Raw genomic sequence first — 12,036 nt, 5'->3', positions numbered from 1 at the left:
AGACCTATGGAAGATGGAATTGGCTTACTAATGTTTGCTGGGTTACTTGTATGCCAGTCGATTTTTGAAGGGAATGTCTTACACTGGAAACAAAGTGGGAAAAGCACAAAATCTCTATCTTAATGACTGCTATCAAAGGCTTACTGTTTTCTGCCAATAATCTACAACTCCCTAAACTTAAGCTGTGTAAGCCTAAAAGGTAGAATTACTTCTCTACGCCATGCTGCTGATTCTTCTCAAGCATACCAATTTCTTCCTTGAGGCAGGACTGCTGAGTTTTCTGCCTTGACTGTGACTGCTGTAGGAAGAGAGCATATAAATAGAAATTCTGCTGACTCAGTTGTTTCAGCGAGGCGTAGTGCTGTTAGCAGAGTACCCTGTGTTCCCGCACAGCTATGTGCACCTGCAGTTCCTTCCTCACTTTGCAGTAGTTCCCTTTAGAACTTTTTTTAGCCGTACTGAAGCTGTTTTTGAGCAGCTTAATTGCATTTAGAAGTACTTGACAATTTTCTCTTAATTCCTAATACTTTCAACATTCACTGTTTGCCTTCAGAATCTAAGGTAATAAAATGCTCAGAATTGAAGGCTGACTTAAAGTTTCTCCAGCATGCATATGAAAATGTTGCAGGCATGAGTGTTTGTGTTCTCTCTCCCAATTCCCCTGGGCAAGCCTTGTTTCGTTTCCGCTTCTGGCAGAAGGCTTAAATGTGTCTGCTCATCTTCCTGTCCAAAATCCAGTCCATATTAGTATAAATATGTTTGCAGATTCCTCCCCCATAGCAGGGACAGGAAGAGAACTTTTGTTAGATAAGGATCAGGTCATCGATTCTAAAAAAAATTCTGCTCTTTATTTTCTGTGTAGATAATGGCCCTATGTTTGTTATTAGTGATATTCCTGTGGATTCACTTAAAGCACAGCTTATAACCTTTTCTTAATGAAGCCAAACAACTGGTTTTCTAGTCCAAATAGATTTGACAGTAGACAATTATGTTACGCAACACAAGGAAAACACCAAGAAGATGAAATGTAATTGTTTGTTCAATATGTGTTTTTAAAGATACACAGAGGCATTTCTGAAAATACTCCAATGGATTAACACCAAAAAAAAGGAAAAAAGCTAATCCTTACAGATGATCTTTTTTCTCCTCTTCAGTCACATTATACACTGTTAAAATATCTTTTTAAATGGATTACATTTTGATTTCCTCTGACCAGCAGGTTGTTTGTTGTTTTTTTTTTTTTGAGCTACCCCAGCTTCCAGAAAAGGTGCAGAAATTCCCTTATCCTGGTAATAATAAAAAAATAAACCACAAAACTACTGTAGCATGGAAATGTGGGCACTTTTTCTGTGAGATGGGGAAACATGGGTTTTGAAATGCCTCAGCAAATACAGTTAGATCTATGGCTTTTACCTAAGATACGTGGACAATATATAAACAGTATAACATGAACAGTAATACAAACAATATTACTGTTCAAGCCTACATGTTGAAGAAAGAATTTATTCCATAGCAAAAAAATCCATACGTAAGATAATAGATTAACCATTGAAGAAGTAGCTAGATCCCTTATATTCAAAAGAATGAGAGTTTCTCTTACTGTTTCTTGTAAACTGGCCTTAGTTGCTTCCTCTCCAACTACTGCATCTTATGCTACTGACAATTGCAATTCCATTCTAAAGTGCCAAATCTCTTCATATATGTTTTAGCATATGTGGGCATCTAATTAAGACTGTAGATCTTGGTCATCGTTATATAAATTATATAATTTGGGATTGAACATCAAAATACTGAAGTACCTCATTGCAGTTGCCCTGGGGTTTTTCTCATCATTTCTTTATATACCTGAGAGTTAGATTACTATCAGCACTGCTATGAACAAACTTCAGATTGCATGTAGAACATAAAATATATATATATATTGTGCAGTATGTAGCTATTTAAACATCTCTTGGGTTGACAAAAAGCATTCTTGTCAACCGAGAAGGAAATCAAAGTGGTGGCACCACTGAATTAATTTAGAAGAGGGAATGCTTCCTGCTGGTTTACTCAGGTTGTTTAGATCTGTGTTGGAATGTAAAGTCTTCACAAAATACCCTTGACATAATTACACGTTTCCTCCTTTATTATACCCACCTTCCTAGATCTGGCTCCAGCCAGTCTGCTGGGAACAATTGCACTCCCTTCTAACCTGGTCACTCTGCTGCTCTGTTTTACTGTGTTTACAGTAGCTCTCTTCTATCTTAATGGCAGCAGTGTTAAACATATACTACACTTACAGGTTTTTAGACTTTGAGAATCTTACGTTCTGAAACGAAAAGTCTAACAGAGTTTCTTGTTGTACATTATGTTCTTCTTCCGTCCTTTCCTCTGCAAGCTTTTACTGAAATATGTGTCTAATAAATTTTGGATCACTAGTCAGGGTGGCAAGTCTAAGTTTAAAATCTTTCTTTTGAACAGCAAGTAATTGTGTAAATGGAAAGATGCAAAGCTGAAACTGAATATAAATGTTGCTCTATTCTAAAAATCTGCTTGTTGAATTACTTAATTTCAAACTTCAATACCAATTAAAAAACTAACAGATTGATTCTGATAGCTGTAGTATAGTCCTCACATCTTTCTGAATTGGGAGAAAAAAGCACGCATAGAAAAATAATTGTCATGGGGTCATGGTGGCGCTGAGGTACATATGCTTTGTAATAGTAATATGGTCAGGTCATGCTGCTTGGTCCCAAGACTAGAGAAAAGTCTTTGATTCTGTTATAAATGAAGTCTCATCTCAATCTGAATTTAGTAATATTTATAAAAGAATATTTATAAAAGGTATAAAAGGCAAGTAAACAGCATTGGGTGTGTGGAGAATCTATGCTCCGCCAACACGCACACACAAATATCAAACATTCTAAGTATATAGAACATTGCTTTTACATACTAAACCCGAGTATGCCTATACAATCAGAAAAGGTAACAAAGAATCCTTTAAGTTCCATGACTTAACAGTCTCCGTTTTCCATTCCTTTTGAGCAATACGTCTTGCTTTAAGTTGTCAAGCAATACGGTCTTTGAGCCTTATGTATCCCGTTCTTCCCGAATCGAAGAAAAGCATATCCATCTCCTTTTCAAGGCCAAAAGGCCTGGGTCAAAAGGCACGTCCAGGTCACCAGGGGGCGTAACAGCAAAGGCCTGCGATGGCAGTAGCAGGAGGGGGAGGGGGCGATGGCGTAGCAGTCACACAGAATCACAGAATCAGAGAATTTCTAGGTTGGCAGAGACCTCAAGATCATCGAGTCCAACCTCTGACCTAACACTAAGAGTCCTCCACTAAACCATATCCCTAAGCTCTACATCTAAACATCTTTTAAAGACCTCCAGGGATGGTGACTCCACCACTTCCCTGGGCAGCCCGTTCCAATGTCTAACAACCCTTTCGGTAAAGGGTTGTTAGACCTCTTCCTAACATCCAACCTAAAACTCCCCTGGCGCAACTTTAGCCCGTTCCCCCTCGTCCTGTCACCAGGCACGTGGGAGAATAGACCAACACCCACCTCGCTACAGCCTCCTTTAAGGAACCTGTAGAGAGCGGTAAGGTCACCCCCTGAGCCTCCTTTTCTCCAGCCTGAACAAGTAAAGGAGCCCGCAGCTCCCTCACTGTCTGGCAAACCACACGTTTCTGACTGTGGTCCTACAGGGCTCTTTAAGGCCTAAGAGATTTGCCAGGTGCTGAGCAATCCCACTGCAACCTTGTCGTTTTTAATTGCAGAGTCCCACACCTTGACCTCAATTTGGTCCCATATTTCAGGCTCATAAACTGTCCAATTGTTAATAAGGAGAATAAGCTGTAAGGTTACCAGGACAGTCTTTGTTTCTAAGGACGTGTGATTCCCCATAATGCGCAACTGCTTACCAGCGAGGGGCAGTTGTGTGCATGGGTCCGCTTCTCTCAGCTTGAGCTTCTTCCCAGCTCCGGTGCACCTATTTCCAGCGTATGAGCGGTTTGCTGAGTTTGCCGAGCCTATCTTCATGAGACAATCAATGTGCCTGTTCCCGTCCTGGTCTCCGTTCTGCTAGCCTGTTCCTTTTCTTTCCTTCTTTCTACTTCTTTATTGATGACATAACTTCATTGGGTTGCCTTTTTTTTTTTTTTTTTTATATCTTGAGGACAGGCTCCCCTCTTATAACCTTTTCCCCACAGCAGTTCTTCTCAAAACAACTTTTCATTGGTCAAACAACTTTGAATACAACAACAACAAACACCCAGAAACTTCCATGCCTTAACGGCTGGAGAACAAGAAACCTGAGACTGCATGGAGTCTCCTGAATCACAGGAGTCTCTCTTCATTGTTCCTTCTAAACTCTTTTACATTCCTGATGGCCTCATCGTTAAGAGTCTAATGTTATCATTAAACAGGGGGCTTTCCGACCCCCATGGCCACACTCTCAAATCTCCTTTTTATCAACCATTTTCTCGGCACTAATTACCACTGCATATATAACAATTCTATGTAGCAGTAAAAGGATTCAAAAATATGATAAAAAACGATATGCTTATGTGTTTCTAAGTTTGGTCTGTAAATGAGAAACTGTGAAACTATCTGGATGTAATGTAAGCTGTGTAGAACACTAGAAACCAGTAAAATAGTAACTGGCTCCAGTTTATAGAGATGCTTGATTATAGGGTCTGTTACCAGAATAGAAATATCTGTCAAATATGATAAGTTTTTCTCATATTTGTTTCCAAAGCAGGATAAAAATGCCAATATCTTGAATATTCATTTCAAATTTGTTTGAAAACACTTGTCTTGGAATTTTAAGATTTCTGATTTTTGAGAAATTTGTCCATACAAGTCAAGTAGATTTAATACCTTTGAAGAATGTGGCTTGTAGAGGTGAAGAAAGAAACATACAGCAGGCAAGTATGTTTGAATAATTATGAACTCATTAGTGTTGCACTCAATGAGATCTGGATGCTATATTAACAAAGTATTTTCACATTAAGTAGTAGTAAATAGGTACACAGTGCTACATATGCTCTGGGAATCGAGTGTTTTTTTTCTGCAGCTGTGTGCTTCTGGAGTTTGCTATCATGAGTTTGAGAATTCTGCAACATGAATGAATGCTGAGGTGTCTGCTTCATACTGGCATGGAAGTCTTCAAGTGAAGAGAACTATCAGAACCGTAGCCCTTGTTTATTAAGAAATGCAATTATTTTGAGCCATATTCATTTAATTTACAATTTCACAGATTTTCCTTGTGCCTATCACTGGAAATCTTAGAGATGGTCTACTTAAAAAGTTTGGGAAAACAGATTTTAGTAGCCACATGGGAAAGCATGATACTTTATGATACTCTGCACATACAATCTGGAGAGATAAGAACCATAAAAAAAAAAGTGTAGTAAAAATTCATCGGAGTTTGGGATATTTGAGAACTCAGAAAGATGCAACTGTTTTTTCCCCTTTCAACATACATCTACTGTATTAACTGGTATGTTTTCATATGTTTCTAGTGCTGTAGAATCAGTCTTGTCCTGTCAAATCCATTGTTTCCTTAAATCAGGCTGAAAATAATTATGCTAGTGTATAGGATGCTTGCTTGTTTTGTTAATGATTGTTTCCTAGAATGTCGTGTAGGTTGGGCTTTTGTTTGGGGGGTGGCAGGAATTGTTTGGTTTGTAAATCATACCCTCTGAAGTTCTATTCCATTAGTTTATCTTCAGTGCTACTATCTTGTAAAAATATTTATCTTCCAGATAAGTATTTTCAGTGTAAAGAAATCTGTATTAACTCCTCCAGGAGCAGGTGTTCATTGAGATACTAAAAAATCAGCCTTATAATACTGTTTACTGATTTTGGATGAAACTGCATACAAAATATAGTGTGAAAATAGTTGGTGTCTAATATAGCAGAGATCCCCCCAAAGTGATCACAGATGAAGAAAATGTGATGGTGTGAGAAGTCTTCATTTTGAACTGCTTTTCTTTTTGGAGGAGGCAAGATTAAAATCATCAAAAAATAACAAAGAATGGTCAGTTACTACACTGTAGAACTGCAGAATGATTTTTGTTGCTGCAGTACCTTGTAGGGAATTTTTAGGCAGTAAAAAAAAAAAAAATTATATATATAGAACTCAGAGTTGAGAAAAAAAAAAAGATTTTAATGCTGAAAGGGTTTGTATGTGTGGAAAGAATGCAATCCTTATAGAGACAGGGATAAGAGACAGTAAAACTTGAAAGGAGATGATTAGCAGTGGGATGAAGTTTAGGGGGAATAACTAATGAAGAGCAGGAGGAAAAAAAATACTTGCCTATGTAATAAATAGACAAGGAAAGGAAGAATGCAAAGGATATGTAAGAATAAGTACAGACAGATTTTTTTTTTTACTTAGAGATTTTTGTTATGTTTTTAATTAACTTAATTTTCCCATGTCATAAGAAATCTTTCATTTTTCTGTCACCAAAAAAAAAAATGCATACATAACAAATCTGAAACTCAAAAATTGTGTAGAATAAGTACACATATAAAACTCCCAGTACTAGATATTAGCATACTGTTTTTTTTCAAAGTGTGGCTTATTTCACTTGCTGAGCTTCTAGTAAGTGTGTACTGACACAAGTGCTTGCTTGCAGGTATGAGAAACCTCAGAGGCTGGGACGATTTGCTCAGTACACAGTGTCCCTAAACCATACTGCCCTATCAGTAGCTGTTAGTGCATAATTTGGCCATAATGGCAACTAAGTTAAAATTACGTCCTTGTCATAGGAAGAAATTTAAACAGAGGCTTTTATCTGCTCTTTTGATGCATGTTTTCAGGTAATTCTTGAAGGCTACATTTTGTTCTCAAATTTGCTGTATTAGTTAGTGATACCTTTTCCTTCTGTCTTATTTCTGGAAGGTGGTCTTGGAATGCACGTTGAAGAAGGACCTCGTTTACAACAAAGTTACTCCAACTTTTTACCACTGGAAGATTGATGACAAAAAGTTTGGCCTCACATTTCAGAGTCCTGCTGATGCAAGAGCATTTGATAGAGGTATTCGGAGAGCGGTAGAGGATATTTCTCAAGGCATGTATTCAGATGAAGGGGCATTGATGGTTTTTCTTGTGTTTAATAATGGAGATGATACTGTGCAAAGTCCTTTGATTCAGTGCCAACAATATTTAAAGATGTGTATTGATCAATAACATATTGAGATTGTAACAGTTTTAAAATAGTATTTCTGGCATTTTGAAAGTACCATTCATCCAAGCATCTTAAATTGTTTCACAAAAAGTACTGACGTAATTCCCAAAACATCTCTACATGAAAAAGGATTGCCTTATTTTTTTTTTTTTTTAGAGATGATGAAATGGAGGAAGCTGGAGTGTTACAGTGTCTTACTTGCATCTTCTCGGAAGCTTGTTACAGCTTCAGTGTTCTTAAAGTATAAAATTCAATGACTTGAGACCTTTTGACATCTCTTTTTATCTACTGAAAAATTCAGTTCATAGTTGAATTTGTGTACTAACAGTTCACACAGTAGCTCTGAGGACAGATTTAGATGGGACTGTAGAAGAATTTTCTCTAATAATGATATGCCTAATTGGCTCTAGAGCTTCACTGACCTCATGGAAACTAGGGAACAAATTGAAGTTTTTAACACCTCAATTTTGAGATGTATGAAAAATATATTTGAAAATATGACATATATATAGTATTAGATGTTGGGAGAGAGGAATGGCAGAGAACAGGTATCCAGAGTGGAAAATGCATGTCTTTCAGGCTTGTGCTTAAAAAAAAAAAAAAAAAAAAAAAAAAAAAATTGAAAAAAAAAAAAAACGTGCTGTGGATTTAGGGGGGCTTTAATGTGTGATACTGTATTAGCAAAGGGTGAAATATTTTTGAAGGAAAATGCTTTTTGTCATACTAGAATGACTTTGAATTGTGCTGATCACTGCAAGAGAAATGATGAGACACTGACTCCTTTTCCGTTTTAGGGTCTCACAGTTGCTATTTCTTCTGATTTATAGCAAAAGAACGTAGCACAACATGCATTCATGATAACCAAATATATCTGTCTTTAATTTTCATAATGCTACGTTAACAAGGATTAATTTTTTCCTTCAGACTTACAATGACTCTTTGAAAATCCTTCATAAGAATGGTGTGAAGAAGATAGTGTGGGTAGGAATATTTAGTAAAAAAATAAAAAATAAATCTCAGAAAATAGTAATTAATAATACTTAATAAAATCAACTTGAAATATGGTGATCTTCTGGTTAAAAAAGTAAACAAACCTATTTATCATAGTTAGATATTGAAGGATGTTGTTGATTCTTTTATTCACTGTATACTGCTTTCAGAATAACTTTTTCTATTTTATTTTTTTAACCTTTTTTGTAGGCTATCCACCCTCCCAAAATGATGTTGAAGTGGCAGAAGACTGCTTTCAAGTAAGTACTTTAGTTTTTATATTAATCATGCAGTTATTTTTTGAAGAAAATGTTTGATCAATTTGTTTAATTATTCTAAATAAGCAAATAAGAGGCACAGCAAAATTAAATTTAATGAAATAAGTTCCAGAAGAGTGATTTAGAAGATTTGTGTTATTGTCTGTCCTAAGATAAGTAGTCAATATTTAATCAATAGAACAATTAACCATCATGAGTTTCAGTTTAAAATGCATCTTCTAGGTTATGTCATCTTTGGAGTAAAGATAAAATTGTTTCTATTCAGACTAGCTTGAGGGATCAGGATCATCTTTTTCTTTTACAGGAATATGCTGTTTGTCTTCCTAGATTTCACTCTGCAGCAATACACACCTCCAACACTGAATGATTGGGGTTGAAAAGATGCTGAGATAATGGCAGAGGAATCTAGTCTAACAAGGGCAGAAGTTCAGATAATTTTAAAAAAATCACTGAATATAAAGTAGTCATTTGTTGAGATTCAAATTTTGTACAGATCCTTACTTGCAGTATTTGATTTCTAGAGGTCATAATAGCAGGAGAGTTGATAACTTACCACCCATTATGCTTCAGAGTTAAAATACTTTACACAAATACCATATCAAATACTGCAGGACTGCCTGGTAACATGCAAGAATCTGTGTAAGTAAAAAGCTAGTAATATAAACAAATATTGTAGACATATACAGTAAATAGCTGTAATTCAACTGAGTAAAAGCTACTTGTTTCTGTGTGTGCCTGTAATCTTGTATTCCCTGTTCATAGTTTCAGAGAAAGCCTTTTCTTTATTTACACAAGCACTGACTTCTCAGACTGAAGATATTTAAATTAATGTGAAGCTGATGGAGAAACAAGTTGGCTCAGGGGTCTTAGTGAATTTTCAGAAAACCAGTAATATTCCCAAGAGGTTTCTTGAGGAAAGGAGTTTTGTTATTTATGTAATATTAAATTCTTTATCGGTATGGATAGATGCAGTGTAGAACCTCTGCAACACAAAATCCAGAAAATTAGCAGCCTATTTTGAAGAAGCAAATTGTTAACAAGGCAGTGGAGTATTTTGAAAGGAATGCTGCAATGCAGTAGCAATGCAGAAGTGTCTCCTGATTTCCTTCTGTTTTATGGTGGAAGAAATTTCTTTGTGTAAGAGTTGGCCACTCAACCACCTGTTGTTCCTCTTTATTTGCAGTGCTTTGTCTTACGGCGTTTAAAATTGCTTTAAAATTGGATGTTTTGGATTTACAGTAAGAATGAGTTCTTGACAGGGTGGAGGAATGTGGGCCAAAGTTAATGCTATCCTTAATAAGCTTTAGAAGACTTGTTTAAACATGCTTTATTGCAAAGATTAATCATTGAGCAATTTCTACAGGCCTAATGAGATTAGAGGCAACTAATTACCTCTTGATTATGCTGCCTAGTTACAATGTTTCTATATAAGGATGCCAAAATTGAAGCAAGTATCTGTGATTTCACATGTTTACAAAGTTTGGTTTCAGAAAAGTGGAAAAAAGATAATTTACAAGATCTTTTATATGTACTTGTGGGTACAGTCCAGTTTGGTGCAAACTGCTGGTAAAACTATCACTGCCACATTTTATACAGGAAAACATATTTCAAGACTTCACCACAACAAAGACTTTACCAAAACATATTTCAAATTTCAAGACTTTACCTAATTGTGGATTCATGCTCTGGGTAGATAAGAATTACCTGTTTTCTAGAGTCAATAAAGCTAGCCAGCCAATTTCTTTTACCATATCTCTCTGCATACCAAAGTGAAACGAACAATACCAGAATTGCTTTTCTACTACCCTACCAGAAGGGTAGGGGGAAAGAAGGGGGATGGAAAGGGATAAATACAGGGGAGGCTGAATAATCCCTGGTTTCGCTATGCCTCATCTAAATAAATTTTATGTATCGATAACTAATCCATAATTACAGGGTTATGAATGTCAGCATAGAATTTTGGTTACAAAATACAGGTCTAGTCATTGAGAACAAAATCCTGGGAAATACTAAATAGTGGACATATTCTGCTCAATGATTAATTCCTTCTTTCTTCCAAGAATGATTCTCTTGCAAGTGGAATTTACTCCACTGTATGTGTGCATGTGTATAAATAAATATTTGTTTACTTGAAAGACTGGTAAGACCATTTGGTTTAACTTACATATTGGAGAGCCTGACATGTTCAATCCCTACACACGTACATACACACACAAATAGTTTAAAGGCATAATGATTTCTTTTTTTTCTCTTTTATTCTATGAGCTGTTCTCTCAAGTATCTAATAGTAGTTTTAATTAAAATATTAAAAGTTTTGAAGTATATTTATGGAAGGACGTTTTAGAGTGAGGGCAGAAGGATAGAGGTTTACACCTGAATATAAGCATCTCAGCTGCCCTCGTACACTAATGTTCCATCAGTACAATATTCCAGAACTGCCATTTGTAACCTCTGAGGAATGAAGTACAAAAGATCAAACAGTTGAACTTACGACTACTTAATGTTTTTAAAATATCAGAAAATATTTTTCTCAGAAAGAGAAAAGGGTTATTTCATGCTTACTTTTCATAGCATCTTGGTTTATGGATTTATTTCTGTTTATGCCCTGTAGTAACTGGCATATCTATTGGTATTCTTCAGTTTCATTTGTACATCATTAGTTAGTGTGGTAAATAAAGTCCCCAGTATGTCATTGAGGTATGTTTGAAAGCTTGATTTTTAATAGATCCTTAAACAGTTAGATCATCTGCTGTCAAGGTGTTTTGCCTATGCTGTTCCAGGAATCCCATATTTAGTGCATGCGTTTGAAATATGAATATAGTATTAACTCTGTACATAAATTTCATTAGCAGTGGTTTGTGTTTTTTACTTGTATTTTGTTGGCTTTATTTTTTAAAAATCAAAATGATTAGTGATGAATAAAGCAAAACAGACTTCATTAACTATTTTACTGGCCAGTTGTAATCTGTGCTACAGAAAGGAAAGGAAATCTAAATACTATCAAAACACATAGCCTTCTGATCTAGTCAGGCAAATTGCTGTTACCTCGATACCTACCTGTAGTAGGTATTTTCACATCTTGTAGATATAGCAGGTACAAATACAGGTTGCTCAAAACTTGTACGTGCAACTCTTAAATGTATATCAAAAGATTGAACTCCTGTATTGCACTTTCTAGGATAGTGTTTTGCTCATGTTGTTGGATCTTGGCTTACTAGACTTTATGTACTTGAAGTACAGTCTCACAGAGAAGGCATCCTTTTTAATGAAGATCAAATCTGTCTTTTAAGAAGACATAGTTTCATTGTAGCTTCATAGAGATGTTAACAAATAATGTTAAAAGCTTGGTATTAAAAAAAAAAAATCATTTAAGGTGTTCATACTTGCTTTTAAAGATTGCTTAAATGATGAAAATTACTCTTAGTTATTTAATGAACATACTATGTAAGAATTGTTCATATCATTAAATAAGCCTTTCATAGTTCTACTAGATTAATTTTGAAGTAGAAATATACACGCGAGCTAATGCAGAGCTGTCTGACTTCCTGCAGTGTTTGTAAATAAGTACTGCAAATGTATATGTATTTATAT

The 12,036-nt window shown here is 35.6% G+C and overlaps 1 protein-coding gene across 7 annotated transcripts in view; it reads left to right on the top strand.

Moving 5' to 3' along the window:
• SPRED1 (sprouty related EVH1 domain containing 1) overlaps positions 1-12,036 on the top strand; it is a 60,197-nt gene that overhangs the window by 36,245 nt on the left and 11,916 nt on the right. For all 7 annotated transcript variants that reach the window (XM_082762688.1, XM_082762689.1, XM_082762687.1 and 4 more), the window contains 2 exons: positions 6,892-7,060; positions 8,378-8,427. In XM_082762688.1, coding sequence (XP_082618814.1) covers positions 6,892-7,060; positions 8,378-8,427 — 219 coding nt within the window. The remainder of the gene's footprint in view (positions 1-6,891; positions 7,061-8,377; positions 8,428-12,036) is intronic.

Source organism: Aythya marila (assembly GCF_965140915.1).
Source record: "Aythya marila genome assembly, chromosome: 5".
Taxonomy (NCBI): Eukaryota; Metazoa; Chordata; class Aves; order Anseriformes; family Anatidae; genus Aythya; species Aythya marila.
This window is presented reverse-complemented; position numbering and strand designations above follow the sequence as displayed.